This window comes from Rhinopithecus bieti, unplaced genomic scaffold, assembly GCF_001698545.2.
Source record: "Rhinopithecus bieti isolate Rb0 unplaced genomic scaffold, ASM169854v2 scaffold_1103, whole genome shotgun sequence".
In the NCBI taxonomy this organism is placed as follows: domain Eukaryota; kingdom Metazoa; phylum Chordata; class Mammalia; order Primates; family Cercopithecidae; genus Rhinopithecus; species Rhinopithecus bieti.
Genome location: NW_016803302.1, coordinates 716,219 through 734,905, shown reverse-complemented (window position 1 = coordinate 734,905; position 18,687 = coordinate 716,219). Strand labels below are relative to the sequence as shown.

Below are 18,687 nucleotides of genomic sequence, written 5' to 3'. Positions count from 1 at the left end.
CTTCTGTTTTCTCCCTGTTTCTGTGAATGTCTAGGCAAAGAAAAAGAGGAGAGCCACCCCCTCCAGTAAGGCGTCCTGGCAGGACCAGTGATAGCCATTGCCCGCTCCACCCTCCACACGCCCTTTCCAACTCCTCAGTTGACCTGGGGTCCCCGAGCCTCGCCAGTCACCCCCGGGGCCTGCTGCAGAACCGTGGCCTCAACAATGACAGTCCTGAGCGGAGGCGCAGGCCTGGCCATGGCAGCCTGACCAACATCAGCCGGCACGATTCCCTCAAGAAGATTGACAGCCCTCCCATTAGAAGGTCCACGTCATCAGGGCAATACACAGGCTTCAATGACCACAAGCCACTGGACCCAGAGACAATTGCTCAGGTACAATGCTTTTAATTACATATTGCATTTTAAATACTTAAGTGTGATGTAGGAGGTGTGAAGGATTTACTTTATGTAGCTATATTTCTATATAGAATCAACTAAAGAAAACAGAAACAAAACCAGCTCATTCTTTAACTTAGGCCCTGACTGTGAGTCTTTTTTGAACAATTTGTTACTGGAAGGGCCCAAAGGTTCACAGTGATTTAAACAGAAACATGACAGAACGTAGGACCCAGGATATTCAAACCTATCAGAAAAACTTTGAAAAAGAAGAATGGGGAAGCAGTGGCCCTACCAGATCCTAAATGCATTCTAAAGCTAGTAAAACAGACAGATGGATGAAACAGAATGGAGAGCCCAGAAACAGAAAAATCTTAAAACAGTAGTCCCTCCTTATCTGCAGGGCATATGTTTCAAGACCCCCAGTGGATGCCCGAAGCCACAGATAGTACAAACTCCTACAGTATATGATAAAGATGGCACTTTCAACTTAGAAAAGATGAGCCCTAATAAATAATGTGATCTATAATAGATAGACATTTGAAGAACAAGTCTGGATCTTATGTACCTTCTGACCACATCCAGGTCTTTGCTTCCCAACAGTGACTGCAGAGAAGGGCTCTGTAGTTTTCTTCTAATGATTAAAATTGACCAAGTAAAAGGGAAACAAGACTAATGAATTTGCCCATCATTCTACCATTTTGCCCTCTGGTTCTGGCTCTTTTCACAGCATAGGCCATGAGAAAATATGTTTGTAGGCCTGGTGGGTGGCTTACAACCTGTAATCCCAACACTTTAGGAGGCTGAGGCAAGAAGATTGCTTGAGGTCAGGAGTTTGAGACAAGCCTGGTCAATATAGCACAACCCCATGTCTACAAAAAAACTTTTTTAAATTGGTTAGGTGTATTCGTCAGGGTTCTCTAGAGGGACAGAACTAATGGAATATATATACATATAAAGGGAAGTTTATTAAGTATTAACTGACACGATCACAGAGTCCCACAATAGACCGTCTGCAGGCTGAGGAGCAAGGAGAGCCAGTCCAAGTTCCAAAACTGAAGAACGTGGAGTCCGACGTTCGAGGGCAGGAAGCGTCCAGCATGGGAGGAAGATGTAGGCTGGGAGGATAGGCCGGTCTAACCTTTTCATGTTTTTCTGCCTGCTTTATATTCACTGGCAGCTGATTAGATGGTGCCCATCCAGATTAAGGGTGGATCTGCCTTTCCCAGCCCACTGACTCAAATGTTAATTTCCTCTGGCAACCCCCTCACAGACACACCAGGAGTAACACTTTGCATCCTTCAATCCAATCAAGTTGACACTTAATATTAACCATCCCAAGTCTACCCCTTGTCAACTTGAACCCATAAACATCTCCTGAGATCATACATAATCTTCAATAAAAACAATAATAAGTTCATAATTATGCCTAACATAATACACTTGTCCTTTCCTATAACCGGAAACGCACCAATCCCCAACCCAAACGCTATTACATAAAGTTAACAATACTTAAATGCTGATAGGAAGTCAATATAATCTTATGTCACATGCTAAAGGAAAAAGGAAATAAAATGAAGATATTTTCCTAGTACAAGTGTGTACATGCACAAACATGTTTTTAATGAAAGAAGGAGGAAATACACATAACAATTACAGTCCCTGTTTCCACGTGGTCATAGCTGGTATTGATGACTACTTTCTACTACCCATTCTGTATTCCCTTTGCCTTCAGCAAGCACCTCAGCAGGTCGTGTTTTTGTTTTTGTTGTTGTTGTTATTCTCCTGGCGGAGTGACCCAAACCTTCATTCCTGAAGGGTCTGGACCATTTGTAGTCCTGCCTGGATTGGGCTGTTGTAGTTTCCCATTGACCTTAATCACAGAGCATGGTAATACTAAGAGATGCCCTAATGGAGCTCCTGTATTCCATGCACACTCTTTTTTACCACCATTGTGGAGCAGTAGACTGATTTCATCTTGATAGTCCAAGTCAGTCACCCGAGCCAACACTGTAACTCCTTTCTTAGTCTGTTGCCTTAAAGGTTGGAGGAGCCCAAAGTGTCCAGGTGGCAAATTTAACTTAATGGGATCGTCACTGTGTCTCCTCGTGGCACTTTCCTCCCTCTGGAACTAAGACCTCTAAGCCAGCAGAACATAATGTCGTGGGAATAGGAAGTAAAAATGTTGCTATTGGGTCACTAGAGGTGATGATGCATGGTGCCACTTCCACTTCCACCCCTTGATTCCTGGACCCGTGAATCCTGGCTATGGAAGAAACAGCACCATATATTGGACACTGATTCGGAGCATACACAGCCTTCTGGGGAACTTTGCCCCAGCCCTGCAAAGTATAGTCACCTCGTTGGCATTGTAATTGTGACTTTAAAAGGCCTTTCCACCACTCTATCAATCCAGCTGCTTCAGGATGACAGGGAACATGGTAAGACCCGTGAATTCCATAAGCATGAGCCCACTGCCACTCTTCTTTAGCCGTAAAGTAAGTGCCTTGGTCAGAGGCAATGCTGTGTGGAATACCATGACAGTGCGTAAGGCATTCCGTGAGTCCACAGATGGTAGTCTTGGCAGAAGCATTGCATGCAGGATAGACAAACCCATATCTGGAGTAACTGTCTCTTCCAGTGAGGACAAACCCTTTTTCATGATGGAAGAGGTCCAGTATAATCAACCTGCCACCAGGTAGCTGGTTGATCACGCTGAGGAATGGTGCCATATCGAGGGCTGTGTTGGCTTCTGCTGCTGGCAAATTGGGCACTAAGCAGTGGCCATAGCCAGGTCAGCCTTGGTGAGTGGAAGTCCATGTTGCTGAGTCCATGCGTAACCTCCATCCCTGCACTATGGCCACTTTGTTCATGGGCCCATTGAGTGATGACGGGGTGGCTGGGGAAAGAGGCTGAGTGGTGTCGATAGAATGGGTCATCCTGTCCTCTTGATTATCAAAATCCTCCTCTGCTGAGGTCACCCATTGGTGACCACTCACATGGGATACAANGTGAGGACAAACCCTTTTCATGATGGAAGAGGTCCAGTATAATCAACCTGCCACCAGGTAGCTGGTTGATCACGCTGAGGAATGGTGCCATATCGAGGGCTGTGTTGGCTTCTGCTGCTGGCAAATTGGGCACTAAGCAGTGGCCATAGCCAGGTCAGCCTTGGTGAGTGGAAGTCCATGTTGCTGAGTCCATGCGTAACCTCCATCCCTGCACTATGGCCACTTTGTTCATGGGCCCATTGAGTGATGACGGGGTGGCTGGGGAAAGAGGCTGAGTGGTGTCGATAGAATGGGTCATCCTGTCCTCTTGATTATCAAAATCCTCCTCTGCTGAGGTCACCCATTGGTGACCACTCACATGGGATACAAATATCTTCACAGTTTTTGACCACTCAGAGAGGTCCATCCACATACCTCTTCCACAAATCTCTTCGTCACCAATTTTCCAACCATACTTCTTCTAAGTCCCTGACCATCCAACCAAACCATTGGCTACAGTCCATGAATCAGCATATAATCACACATCTGGCCATTCCTCTTTCCGTGCAGAGTGCACAGCCAGGTGCACTGCTTGAAGTTCTGCCCACTGGGAAAGATTCCCTTCACCACTGTCCTACAGGGATGTCCTAGAAAGGGGCTGTAGTGCTGCAGCTGTCCACTTTCGGGTAGTGCCTGCATATCATGCAGGTTCACCTGTGAACCAGGCCCTAGTCTTCTCTTCCTCTGTCAGCTGATCAGAGGGAACTCCCCCTGAGGCCATCAGTACAGGCTGTGCGAAAGAGTAGAGACCCTGGGCATTTGAGCCACTTCCTCATGTAACTTATGCCTTCAGGAGCTGCTTGAGCCCAATCACATATATACCACTTCCATTTGATGATGGAATGCTGCTGTGCACGACCCGCTTTATGGCTCGATGTGTCAGAAAGCACCCAGTTCATGATAGGCAGTTCAGGTTGCATGGTGACTTGATGACCCATAGTCAAATGTTCAGTTTTCACCAAAGCCCAGTAACAGGCCAAGAGCTGCCTCTCAAAAGGGGAGTAGTTGGCCAGGCGCGGTGGTTCATGCCTGTAATCCCTGCACTTTGGGAAGCCAAGGCAGGTGGATCACGAGGTCAGGAGTTCAAGACCAACCTGACCAATATGGTGAAACCCCATCTCTACTAAAAATGCAAAAATTAGCCATGAGTGGTGGCACGCACCTATAGTCCCAGCTACTCGGGAGGTTGAGGCAGAAGAATCACTTGAACCAGGGAGGTGGAGGTTGCAGTGAGCTGAGATCACACCACTGTACTCCAGCCTGGGTGACAGAGAGAGACTCCATCTCATAAAGGAGAGTAATTCTCTGCAGAAGAAGGCAGGGCATTGCTCCAAAATCCTAGAGGCCTCTGCTGTGATTCACCTATGGGGGTCTGCCAAAGGCTCTAAACAGCAGCCCTATCTGCCACTGACACCTCAAGTACCATTGGATCTGCTGGGTCCTATGGCCCAAGTGACAGAGCAGCTTGCACAGTAGCCTGGACCTGTTGCAGAGCCTTCTCCTGTTCTGGACACCACTCAAAACTGGCAGCCTTTTGAGTGATTCAATAAATGGGCCAGAGACTCAATAAATGGGCCAGAGTAACACACCCAAAAGAGGAACGTGTTGCCTCCAAAATCCAAATGGGCCCACTAGGCGTTGTGTGCCTCTTTCTTGGTTGCAGGAGGGGCCAAACGCAGCAACTTATCCTTCACCTTAGAAGGAATATCTTGATAGGCCCCACACCACTGGACCCCTAGAAATTTTACTGAGGTAGAAGGTCACTGAATTTTAGTCAGATTTTTTACCCATCCTCTAGCACACAAATGTCTCACCAATAAGTCCAATGTGTTTGCTACTTCTTGCTCACTGGATCCAGTCAGCATAATGTCTTCAATGTAATGGACCAGTGTGATACCTTGCAGAAGCAAAAAGCAATCAAGGTCTCTCCAAGTAAGATTATGACACAAAGCCAGAGAGTTGATATGCCCCTGAGGTAGGACAGTAAAGGTATATTGCTGGCCTTGCCAGCTGAAGGCAAATTGCTTCTGGTGGGCCTTATGGACAAGAATGGAGAAAAAGGCATTTTCCAAGTCAGTGGCACCATACCAGGTACCAGGAGATGTGTTTATTTGCTCAAGCAATGAAACTACATCTGGTTTAGCAGCTGCACTTGGAGTCACCACTTGGTTAAGCTTACAATAATCCACTGTCACTCTCCAAGATCCATCTGTCTTCTGCACAGGCCAAATGGGAGAGTTGAACGAGGATGTGGTGGGAATCACCACCCTTGCATCTTTCAAGTCCTTGATGGTGGCACTAATCTCCATGATCCCTCCAGGGATGCAATATTGTTTTCAATTTACTATTTTTCTAGGTAAAGTCTGCTCTAATGGCTTCCATTTGGCCTTTCCCACATAGTAGCCCACCCTACCAGTCCAGGAGCCAATGTGGGGGGTTCTGCCAGCTGCTAAGTATGTCTATGCCAATTATGCATTCTGGCACTGGGGAAATGACCACAGGAGAAGTCTGGGGACCCACTAGACTCACTGTAAGTCAGAACTGAGCTAAAACTCCATTAATTACCTGACGTCCACAAGCCACTACTTTAACTGGAGCACCACAATGACGTTTTTGGTCCCCCAGAATCAATGTCAGCTCAGAGCCAGTGTCCATTAGTTCCCAAAATGTCTGATCATTTCCCTTTCCCCACTACACAGTTACCCTGGTAAAAGGCTGGAGGTCCCCTTGGGGAAGTATGGGATAAAGATTCACCACGTAAATTGTCAGTAATATAGCGGGGTCCTTCCTCAAGGGGACTCAGCTTCCCCTTCATTCAAGAGGTTCTGGGTCTGTAAACTGGGTCAAGTCTGGAAATTGATTCAGGGGCCGTGATTCTCTGTTTTTATAATTCATATTAGTCTTTTGTCCATCTGACCTAGAAGTTTTCTGCTTGTATAAATTAAGTGGGAATGCAGTAGGCTTCCTATCAATTTCACTTCTAGGAACACTATGATTAATTAGCCAATGCCAGAGCTCTGCATAAGTCAGACTATTCGGCTTGCCGCTTTGCCTCTGCTGTCCATTACAGTAGCTACGCCCACCTTGTCTTTGACAGTTGAGTGTCACCACTTGGCTTCTGCCACCTCGGGATCCTATTATGTCCATTGTATTTAAATTTTGTAGTTGAGTGACTGCGGTTCCCACCGTTAGATCTGACATACAGAGAACAGCAATTACAGGGCTCTTCAAAGATGCAAGGGCTGGCCAGGCACGGTGGCTCACGCCTGTAATCCCAGCACTTTGGGAGGCTGAGGCAGATGGATCACAAGGTCAGGAGATCGAGATCATCCTGGCTAACATGGCGAAACCCCATCTCTACTAAAAATATAAAAAATTAGCCAGGCATGGTGGTGGGTGCCTGTAATCCCAGCTACTCGGGAGACTGAGGCAGGATAATGGCATGAACCCAGGAGGCAGAGCTTGCAGTGAGCTAAGATCGCGCCACTGCACTCCAGCCTGGGCGAAAGAGCCAGACTCCGTCTCAAAAAAAAAAGCAAGTGCTGCCCTCACAAATCTGTTTTGCAAGGCATTAGTCAAGGGCTCTCCCAGCTGGGATGAGTAGGTCTAAAGTGACTAATCCACTCCACCATCCCAATCTCCCTAAGCCTTTGGATCCCTTCCTCTATATTAACCAAGGGAGATCAGGCATTTCCAGCTCACTCACAGTGGGACATCTTTCAATCCACATTTCAGTTAACCAAGCAAATAAACTTAGAACCTTTTTTAACTCCCTGAGCTGCAACATTCAATGCAGAGCTCCTACTTAGTGGGCCCAAATCAATAAATTCAGCCTGATCTGACTCTATGTTCCATCTACCATTATCCCACACCCTTAATATCCATTCCCATGCCTGTTCTCCAGATTTCTATTTATATAAATTAGAAAACTCAAGGAGTTCTTTTCTAGTGTAGTGCACCTGTTCATGGGTCACACTCTCAACCTCACCTCCAGGGGCCCGCCAGGACATTAGTCTAGTTATAGGTCTAGAAGCAAACAGGTGTTGGGGGTGGCTCCTGAGGAGAGTCAACATTATCTTGCCTGGCAACTGCCTCACAGGAGGCCATCACCATTGCCTCAGGCAGCGCAGGGTTTATCTCCTCAGACAAAGGTGGAAAGGCTGATGGCAGCATGGGTCAGGGAGGGGATGTTGCCACTACTGGGGATAGGGAAGCTGTTTCTTCTGGCAAAAAAGGTTCATCAGAGTTTACAAGCTCAGTGTCCCCAGCTTCATTAGGGTCCTCCCACACATCCCCATTCCAAGTTGTAGGGTCCCACTGTTTTCCAATCAATGCCCTCACTTTAACAGTAGACACCTAGCAAGGCTGTGCATGCACCTTTCATTGCAGGTCAGCCACTCTAATGATAAGAGCTTGTGTCTGTTTTTCCACAATTTCAGCTCTTTCTCTCAGGAGATAAGACTCTCACTCAGGGCAGTCTTAGCAGATTTGAGGCTCAGTATCTGCCTCTGAAGCCAGGAGATAGAATCCTTGAGTTCATCGTTTTTTTTTCATTCCTTTGTCCACTGAACTTAGGAACAACCAACGAGCTTCATTATGTTCCTTGGTTCTCTACACAATACTCCATACAAATGTATTATGTATGGAGTTACTAAACTCCTTGCCTCTTATGAGCGATGAATCGGGAGTGTCAAATGCATGTATTTTGCATAACTCTCTAAACAATTCACACCAAGGACTATCAGTGTTCTTCATCCTATTAGAAGTAGAGTCCTTAGTATTTTGGGGTCTAATCATATAAAGCAGAAGCCCCAAAACAATGAAAGAACTCCATCCTTAATATTCTGTTCCTCTAGAACCATTCCTGATACCAAAATCTGTCTTAGTCAGGGTTCTCTGGAGGTACAGAATTAATGGAATACATATACATATAAAGGTGAGTTTATTAAGTGTTAACTCACACAATCACAAGGTCCCACAATAAGCCATCTGCAGGCTGAGGAGCAAGGAGAGTCGGTCCAAGGTCCAAAACTGAAGAACTTGGAGTCTGATGTTTGAGAGAAGGAAGCATCCAGCATGGGAGAAAGATGTAGGCTGAGAGGCTAGGCCAGTCTAACCTTTTCACATTCTTCTGCCTGCTTTATATTCACTGGGAGCTGATTAAATGGTGCCCATCCAGATTAGGGGTAGGTCTGCCTTCCCCAACCCACTGACTCAAATGTTAATCTCCTTTGGCAACACCCTCACAGATACACCTTTGCATCCTTCAATCCAATCAAGTTGGCACTAGGTATTAACCATCACACTAAGAGTGGTGGTGCATGTCTGCGGTCCCAGGTACTTTGGAAGCTGAGGCAAGAGGATTGCTTGAGCCCAGGAGTTGGAGGCTGCAATGAGTTATGATTGGCCTATTGCACTCCAGTCAGGGTGACAGACCAAGACCCTGTCTCCAAATAGATGTATGTTTATAGTCAGTGAGAAAAGAGTGAATAGATTCAGGGTTTACCATTCAAATAATCTAAAGCAGCTTCCAGCTATCACTGAAGTTTAAAAACTAAGTAGATTTCAAAAAAGAGTGAATGAGAAATGAATGAAACACGGAAAAGTATTAAAGGTGGGTTATTTTTAATAAAAGTACCCAAGGAATCCGGCCGCAATATGACAAATGTCCAAGCTATTTTCAGTGTTCTAACTAAAAAGAATTTGGGATAGTAAATTAGATTGTGAGAAGTTTAATATGTTTTTTAAAATTAAAGCAATTTTAAATGTACAGCAACTTCTCAGCAAAATCAAAAGGTTTTGACTGTTTTATTTTTTTCTGTTTAAAGTGCTATGCAAGGCCCTTTGAGGCATATTTACAACCAGCAATATTTTACTATAGCTGAATTTAATGATTTGAGACACTTATAACATCATTGCTTATAATAAGCAGGTGAAACATAATTTGGGTTAGAGAGACAGGGATTTAGGTGCTTGGAGGTAGGAAGGCATATAAGGTCTGTTTAACCCTTTGACTTCTAGAATCAGGAAATTTTTTTTAATTGTAAATTATAAAAACAGGCCAAGCACAGTGGCTCATGCCTATAATCCCACCACTTTGGGAGGCTGAGGTGCATGAATCACTTGAGGTCAGGAGTTTGAGACCAGCCTGGCCAACATAGTGACACCCCGTCTCTACAAAAGATACAAAAAATTAGCTGGGTATGGTGGCAGGCACCTGTAATCCGAGTTACTCTGGTGGCTGAGGCACAAGAATCGCTTGAACCCAGGAGGCGGAGGTTGCAGTGAGCTGAGATCGCAGTATTGCATTCCAGCCTAGGTGACAGAGTGAGACTCCGTCTCAAAAAAAAGAAAAAATGTAAATTGTAAAAACAAAAACTCAACAGATAACTAGGCTCCGCACATGTCTCTGAGATAAATACTTGTAAAAAAAACAAATCCGTATGTTTAGCCACAAACAGAAATCACATATGAAAGTAATAACTTGAAAAGTGATGTCACCCTCATAAAATGGCTTCCAGATTTGCTTTTTATCTTTCCATCTTTAGCTTTCAGATTTTCCCATGGGGACAAGTAAGCATGCCATCATTGTGTTCATTAAAAAAAATGCAAATTATTTTATTAAACAATTTAATGGAATGCCTAATGGAGATTTTTCAAAAAACTACCACATCCATACATAATCATCGTATCTTGGTTTATTCATTATTGGAGACTGTGATTTAATATCAGTGTCTTAGATTATTCATTTAGCAAATCTTTATTGAGCATTTACTGTATGCCAGGTCTCATACTAGGTTTTATGCAAACAAAGTTAAACAATAGCCGCAGTCTCTAAGTGCTCACATTCAATCTAGTCGAGGAAATGAATAGGGGAATGAGTTACCATTAAACCGTGCCATGAGGGGTGTGCTCCAGATGAGTGGGAGAAGCCCTGGGAATATGTCGGGAAGAGACATTTCAGTCACCAGGGCAGTGGATCATCTCTACCATCTCACACAACATTCTGCCTTTTTCTTTCTTAATTGTGGTTAAAAAATAAAATAAAATTGACCATCTTAACCATTTTTAAATGTATAGTTCAGAAAGGTATATTCACATTGTTGTGAAACATCGCTCCAGAACTGTTCGTCTCGCAAAACCAAAACTCGGTACACATTAAACACCTCCCATTTCACATTCCAGTCCCTGGCAACCATCATTCTTCTTTTTGTTTCTATGAATTGGACTCCTTTAGATACCGCATATAAGTGGAATCATACAGTATTTGTATTTTTTGTGACTGGCTCATTTCATTTAGTGTAATGTCCTCAAGGTTTACACATGCTGTAGCACATGATAGGACTTACTTCCCTTTAAGGCTGAATGATACTCCTTTGTATGTATATACCACATTTTCTTTATCCATCCGCTGATGGAGCACACTCCACCTTTTTGAAACAAATTTATTGTAACTTCCCCCTTTTACTATCTGAAATAAATTGACTTTTTTTTTTTTTTTTTTTGAGATGGAGTCTCACTCTGTCACTCAGGCTGGAGTGAAGTTGTGCTATCTCGGCTCACTGCAACCTCCACCTCCTGGGTTCAAGCAATTCTCCTGCCTCAGCCTTGAGAGTAGCTGGGGGTGTGCCACCATGCCCTGCCCAGCTATCTGAAATAAATTGATTGATATATCTATTTTGAAAATATATATATAAAGCTCTAAATAGAATATAAAATTAAAGGGAAGTTGATATTAAAACAAATGTATTTCAGTTAATTATCAACTAAACTAGAAGACAAATGAAGTAGTGATGCTTTCACCTACATGGTAGAATTTCCATAAATGCAATAATTAAAAATGCATGTCGATATGGGAGTATTCAGTTAATTGAGTTAACTCAAATTCCATGAAAAGAGCTTCCATTAGTGATAATATTTCTCCAAAATGGTGAACAACCCTTGGTCATACTGTTACACTCAAAACAAAAAATAACTTTCCTAAAACAATAACATTCCTAAAAAATTTAACACCATCCAAAAGATATTTTATGTTTATGTATTAGAAAAAGAGGTTCTAGACTCAGGTTCTTAAGAGAATTTTTACCTATATAAATGTCTGGAGGACATTCAAAAGTTGAACAAGGTGCAGGAAAATTCACTGCATGTAAACGCACCAGGGCACTTGCAAGATACCTAATATGTCTGAGCCTGCCTATCAGCTGCCAATAATGCAACCTTGTTATTATGAAATTAAAATCCACACACACACAACATATTACAAAAATGCCCTCTATGAGACAGTACCACTTTCATTGAGATCCACTGGAAAATTGTATCAGGGGAAGACTTAAACTGAATTTCGAAGAACTTCTTGGAATTAGCCAAGTGTATAGTAAGTGCTCAAAAATTTGTAGAATGAATGAATGAAGCCAGATTTTTTTATTCCTATTATATTTATTTCTTGAGAAATTATTGCAGTATCTAAATTTAAACTTTTATCATAAAAGTTGAAAAACTTGCCCAGTGCAGTGGCTCATGCCTGTAATCCCAGCACTTTGGGAGGCCGAGGCAGGCAGATCATGAGGTCAGGAGTTCGAGACCAGCCTGGCCAACATGGTGAAACCCCGTCTCTACTAAAAATACAAAAATTAGCCAGGTGTGGTGGTATGGGCCTGTAATCCCAGCTACTTGGGAGGCTGAGGCAGGATAATTGTTTGAACCTGGGAGGCAGAGGTTGCAGTAAGCCAAGATCACGTCACTGCACTCCAGCCTGGGTGACAGAGCAAGACTCTGTCTTGGGGGTGAAAAAAAAAGTTGAAAAACTGTTTTTCAAAAGTTTTCACAAACTTTTATCATAAGTTGAAATAGAATTTATATTAATAAGTCGGCAGGCAGACGTGGTGGCCTACACCTAATCCCAGCACTTTAGGAGGCGGAAGCAGGAGGATTACTTGAGCCCAAGAGTTCAAGACCAACCTGGGCAACTAGCAAGACCCCATCTCTACAAAAAATTTAAATATTAGCCAGGTGTGGTAGCACACACCTGTGGACCCATCTACTCAGGAGGCTACACAGGAGGTAGCACACACCTGTGGTCCCAGCTACTCAGGAGGTGGGAGGATCATATGAGCCCAGGAGGTCGAGACCGTAGTGAGCTGATTCGCACCACTGCACTCTGCCTGGCTAACAGAGTGAGACCTTGCCTCAAAAAAGAAAAAAAAAAAAATTTTTTTTTAAGTCAGCATGTAAGGCAGAGAACATTAGAAGGCTACCTAGGGCCTTAGGAAGGCCAATGTTTGATACATGGCTCCGTGAGCCATTGCATCTCAGTCTCCTGAATCAAGAATCAAAATGATTGTGTGAGATGGCATTATGTTTATATAGTCTGCGGACTGTGGAGTTAAAGATATTCATACTCTGCTGGGCCGTTTACTTTGAAATTAAGTGTCTGGGTTTCTATACGTTAGTATTCATTATCAGTCTGTGCTTTCTCTCTTTCTGATTATTCTTCAATAGGATATTGAAGAAACGATGAACACAGCTTTGAATGAACTCCGAGAACTGGAGAGACAGAGCACAGCAAAGCATGCCCCTGATGTGGTGCTGGATACCCTGGAGCAAGTGAAAAACTCTCCCACCCCTGCCACTTCCACGGAATCTCTCAGCCCTTTGCACAACGTTGCCCTCAGGAGCTCCGAGCCTCAGATTCGACGTAGCACTAGCTCCTCCAGTGACACAATGAGTACTTTCAAGCCTATGGTGGCACCCAGAATGGGTGTGCAGCTGAAGCCTCCAGCCCTTAGGCCAAAACCTGCTGTTCTTCCAAAAACAAATCCTACCATAGGACCTGCCCCGCCTCCCCAGGGTCCAACAGACAAGTCTTGCACGATGTAAAAACCAGCCAAGCAAGGCCATAAAGGGAGGTGACTTAATAAAAAAAAAAAAAAAAAAAAAAAACGGATTAGTGACAAAATCACTGATCCATAACTTTCCTTAGTTTTGTGCTTATAACTGGAGATCTTTTGGCTTTTCTATGTTGTCGAATGTAATGTCTGAGACTAGCTAAATTAACACGGGCATTTGTATTTTGTAATTTTTTAAAATAACTGGACATATGTCATTTTAAGGACAATAGAAACACTTAGACTTACTTGAAAATCCAATGCTGCACCACTTGTAATGAAGGCAACACCGCTCTCCACATCCTACAGAGCTTCAGGTTTAGTGTAGCCCAGGTGAGTCAGAAAGGTTGTGACCTGAAGGCAGAAGAACCCGAATTCCACACCTCACTGGAGTATAGCCAGTGTTGGTCTGTGGCACTTGGGCTGAAAGGTGATAATGGCATTGCGTGGTAGCTGACAATGAGCACCTTCGATTCCATGTGGAGTGGGGTTTAGCTCATGCAAAAGACTTACAGTTGTCTCCATGGGACGATCCCAGAGGGACTGTCAGTCTGCAGCTTGAGTGAGTTGGATGCTTGCCTCTTTCCTAACAGTTATTTCCCTGGGTCCAGCTTAAAGACTCGATGGAATTGGGTAGAACCTCTGCTGTTATTGCTTGAACTTAACCTGGGAAAGGAGAGGAAGACACCATCTCCAAAGCTATTAATGTCACTCCTTTTGTGAGCATGATTAGGCCTCAGAGATTTCCAAGTCCCTCCCCTATACTTACAAACGACTAGAAGGCTTTCATTTTAAAGACTTTCTGGTTACAGTATTCCACAAACTCCTCCAAAGATTTGTTGTTCAATAACTGCCTAGAAAATGTTTCTATCTCCCCAAATCTCTGTGTTCTCCTCTGTGGAAATGGAGGCAGCAAGAAGCACCTGAGGCCTTGGTTTATGCAGTGTTCTCTTTTGACTAAATCACCTAGGTTCCTTTAAACATGCTGCAAAGCCCAGGCATGGTGGTGCACACTGTAGTCCCAGCTACTCAGGTGGTTTACACAGGAGGATGGCTTTGGGCCCAGTAGTTCGAATCCAACCTGGGCAGCATACTGTGAGACCCTGTCTCTTCAAAAAAAAAAAAAAAAAAAACAAAGACCTGATGATCCTAAATTTGAAATCCCAACTGTCCTCTCCATTTGTCTTTGAGCCTTTGAGCCAACCCCAAACTGGCCCTGGTACCTGAGTGAGAACCACGCAGGGCCAGCAGCAGAAGATGACCTTGTAATTCTCACCCAATTGTGTACCTCACAGCCACAACTTCTTTTTCTTTGTCCCTTTTCCCTTTTTTGTTTTCGTTTTTGTATGTGGTCTCTATATCACTCCCATAGTCAGCGGAACTCTCAATTGGAGACGCTCGTTCTCTGGCATCCTAGCACAGAGACAATTGTTAAGCCTATATTTATGCTATATCTTCCCCCTATCTTAAGAAAATTTGCTTTGGATTCCATTCTCCTACCAGCAGCAGCTGATATCACCTGTAGACCTGTGAGCATTTTATCGACTCTATCACTGAAGTTACTGATATTGTTGTTGTTGTTGTTGTTGAGAAAAATGGATTTCCCAGAACTAATCCCTCTGGCCCACCATTAATTTCCTTCTTGGTTTCATTTCAAACTGGCAGCCAATTGCATGCACACCTAAGAGCTACACAGTGTAGATTTTACTTCATCAGCCCATTGGTGAATGCATCGTGCAGAAATGAATTGGGATCTGTACTAAAATCAAGATCATTACTTTGATCTCTACCTCAGTCTGCCCGTCTAGTCATTCTATTACAGGAAGAGATTAAATCGATGAGATATTGTTACCTTTCAAAGTCACACTGCTGATTGCTTGCCTGTGGCCTGATTTCACAAATGAATAGTGATTTTTTTTCCCATGTATTTCTAGGTATGGTAAACTTTTAAACCTCCAAATTTTCAGAGCCATACTTTTGCCCATTTTGAAAAGAAGCCCAGGACAGTACCTTGTCCAGCCCCTCCCCATTTTCCCCGAGCTTTTGGGGTCCTTCAGCACCCTTGGACACCATGGAGATCCAGCCGGGACTGAGCTTTGAATAGCACTAGCCCTTTTAAACAATCCACATGAATTCCTTAGGAAGTTTAAACTTTCCTAAATAACCCCCCCCCCCCCTTTTTTTTTTTTTGAGTTGGAGTCTTGCTGTTTCCCGGGCCAGAGTACAGTGGTGCAATCTCTGCTCACAGCAACCTCTGCTCACTGCAACCTCCATCTCCTGGGTTCAAGCAATTCTCCTGAGTAGCTGGGATTATAGGCGCCGCCACCACACCCAGCTAATTTTTGTATTTTTAGTAGAGACGGGGTTTCACCATGTTGGCCAGACTGGTCTCAAACTCCTGACCTCAGGTGATCCAATGGCCTCAGCCTTCAAAAGTGCTGGGATTACAGATGTGAGCCACCATGCCCGGCCATTCCCCCACTTCTTTAAAATAGTAAGAATTCTTAAAAACCATATTCCTTGTTTGATGGAAAAGTAAGATGTTAACAGAGGGCATCAAAGGGCCAGAGGTGTCTTTGAATTTATTTTTTTTCAGTGTCTTTTCTGAGCTTTTCAGATCTTCCTCCTGCCTGTTCATTTATTCAGCCTTCTATCTGGTCATCCTCCCCAGCAGCTCTTCTCTCTGGTGTGTCCACCTGTGGTGGAATGAGGATTGCCTTTCTGTGCTCCCCATCAGGACTCTGCTGTCTTGGCCGGCAGGAGTCGTGCTGCTGCAGCGCCTCAGAGGCTGTGCCTTCTTTCAGGAAACAGCTCCTAATACTCCCCCATCACTCACTTTACCTGTCTCCATCTTAGTTCCCTATACTCCTATTGTCACCTTGAGACTTTTTTTTTTTCAATTGCATATGAAGGGTATGACCTCAGTGAGTGAGGACTCAGTAAAGACTCACCTCTTCTTACTTGGTTTAGTAAATGTCTTCAGATTCCAGAGATAAGACAAGGTGGCCACTTCACAAAGAATCCAGAATCATGCTCAGTAAAGCTCATTAAGAGCCACTGCAGCTGAGAAGGTTCACAGCCTTTCTTTATAGCAACAGAGGCAGCACACAGGAGAGGTGGGAAGACACAGGGAAATGAGAGAGAAGAAGGAGAATGAGGCCTTGAGGTGTTCTGCCCCCAGTTTCAAGGAGCTTATCAGGTTTCATGGGCAATTTGGGGAGGGGGGCATTTTGATGGTGGGTAAATGATGGCTCTACAAAGATTACCCGACTCCACTTACACAAGAATATGTATTCACAGCTGATAAAACTGTGTGTTCACATCCCATCCATAGAACTCACTGAAGGAGATTCACCAAGTCAGCCTTTTGGACTGGGTTGGGGTTTGGGGAGTGGATTTGGGGATAGAGAGAAAGGTACTTAGTAACATTTTCTAATGGGTGTTATGTGAACTGTTTGAACCTGCTGAGTGGCGCTTTGTAGAGCTCCATGTTCACATTCAGTGTCAGCACCATTCAACAGATTAGCACATCTTCGTACAACATCATTGGCTTTGGTGTACCTCGAGCCACCTGTAGAATAATTTATGGCAGGATCCCACAATCTACTGCAGTGATCGTGAACAGCTATCAGTGGATGTACCGCTCCAAGAGTCAAATTGTATCAGTTAAGAGTTTTCCAACTTTTGCTATTCCCCCCCACCAAAAAGCGGGGGGCAGTTATAATTTAAAGAAAAGGAAAAGAGGGGTGGGTTGGTAGTTGTGTCCTTAACATTTAGGAATGACATAGCCTCTGGAGTCTACAAACTGAAGAAACTTTCATCTGATCAGCCTTGGAAATCCAGTTACAGAGCCTATGGGTCTCTTGAGGGGGAGTTAGAGGATTCAAATTTGGGATGATGCTCATTGATTCCTGACCATAGCAGTGAGAGGCCATTTTTTGTGCAGGAAATGTGCTTGGGACTCAGTCTTGTTTTTGATTATCCACCACAGAAACCATGAGACACAGAGCAGCTTAGAAAGCTCTACCCATGCGTAAACAGAGCTCCCTACTCCAGACCACCTGCCACCCACCTGCCAAGCTGAGAACACAAGCTCCAGCTGGGCTGGAGAGTCAGGCTTGGTGCAGGGTGACTTTAGCGAAGTTTTGTCAGATTCATAAAGTAAACTGGAATTTGAGCTTTCACTTACCCCAGTATACTTTCTTTAAAAAGTTAAAAAAAAAAAAAAAAGTCTATGTGGTATAATCAAGATGGATACCTGTGTCTTTAAATTACGTAGGGAATTTTGTATGTTTAAATAATTGTACTGGGTTCCATAATGCTTATCTTAGAAACTTTAGTAAAAGAAAATATATGAACTGTGCATTTGTGAATGCCCCCCTTAGAGCATTCATCCAAGTTCAGTGTGTAGTGTGATGGTTATTATAGATATTTAAAGTATAGTAAGTGGCTGTGTAACAGGAGAGACTACTGTTTACCTACGTACTGAAGGGTATCTGCTGCCCGCGTAATTAAATCAGTATTGTCCTTTCCTGTCGGTTTGATCAATTGCAGTACCGGTAGCTTCCTGCTTGTGACTGTTACCTAATTGTGTCAATGTACATCTGTAGTATGTACATGTGAAAGTGCCTTTCTATTTTAGAGGAGTCTTAGCCTTGCTCTTGTACCGTTGCCCCACTCTGTGCCCCCCCCCACCTCCTCCTCCCAATTCCTGCTGCCCACTCCAGTGTTTTGAGGCTTCCTCCCTCTCCCCCACCTTCTCCATCCCCTCCCTCCTGTGCCTCAGTTCTCAGTAGTGTCCCATCTTGCATCCCTGTCGGTCCTCAGACTGTCTCATTTTCCTTGTAGACGTGATTGTGCCTTTCTCACCCCTGTGTCCTCCCATCCCACCACATCCATCCCCCGCTCATGTGCTGCTGACAGCATCGCACTCACCCGTGCTCTGTACTGCCTCTCACCATTTCATTCCCTCCTGTCTGAGGTGAAAGTAAAGGGGGATACTTTTACAGTTCTGGAAAGAAAAAAATGTTTTGTTAATCTGTTGTGACAATGCACTTTTATGTATAGTACTGTACATTTTGGCATGTACCATTACAGGCTTCAGTATACAGTCAGGTTTGTTCTTCACGGTGTATCTTTATAATAAATAAGATAGTTCTGGCTGCCTTTGTCTGCTTCCAGTTTGATGTGCATCTCTGTGGTGTCTTCATTCCTTTCCTTTCTCTCATCACTACTTTCTCCCTGACAGCTAGTTTGCATTAAATAATGTGAAACTTTTACCTTTAAAATATTTTGTTATCTCACTTCCATTTCTTGTTCATTTGGAAATAGGGTGTCCTGCACAGGGCCCTGTCCATGAAGCTGTGGTTTTTCAGT

The 18,687-nt window shown here is 43.9% G+C and overlaps 1 protein-coding gene across 1 annotated transcript in view; it reads left to right on the top strand.

Moving 5' to 3' along the window:
* Positions 1–18,473, top strand: part of SRGAP1 (SLIT-ROBO Rho GTPase activating protein 1) — a 317,403-nt gene extending 298,930 nt beyond the window's left edge. Inside the window, exons 22-23 of the mRNA XM_017872537.1 lie at positions 35–374; positions 12,926–18,473. Of these exons, the coding sequence (XP_017728026.1) occupies positions 35–374; positions 12,926–13,303 (718 nt within the window). The 3' untranslated portion in view covers positions 13,304–18,473. The remainder of the gene's footprint in view (positions 1–34; positions 375–12,925) is intronic.
* The last annotated feature ends 214 nt before the right edge of the window (positions 18,474–18,687 follow it).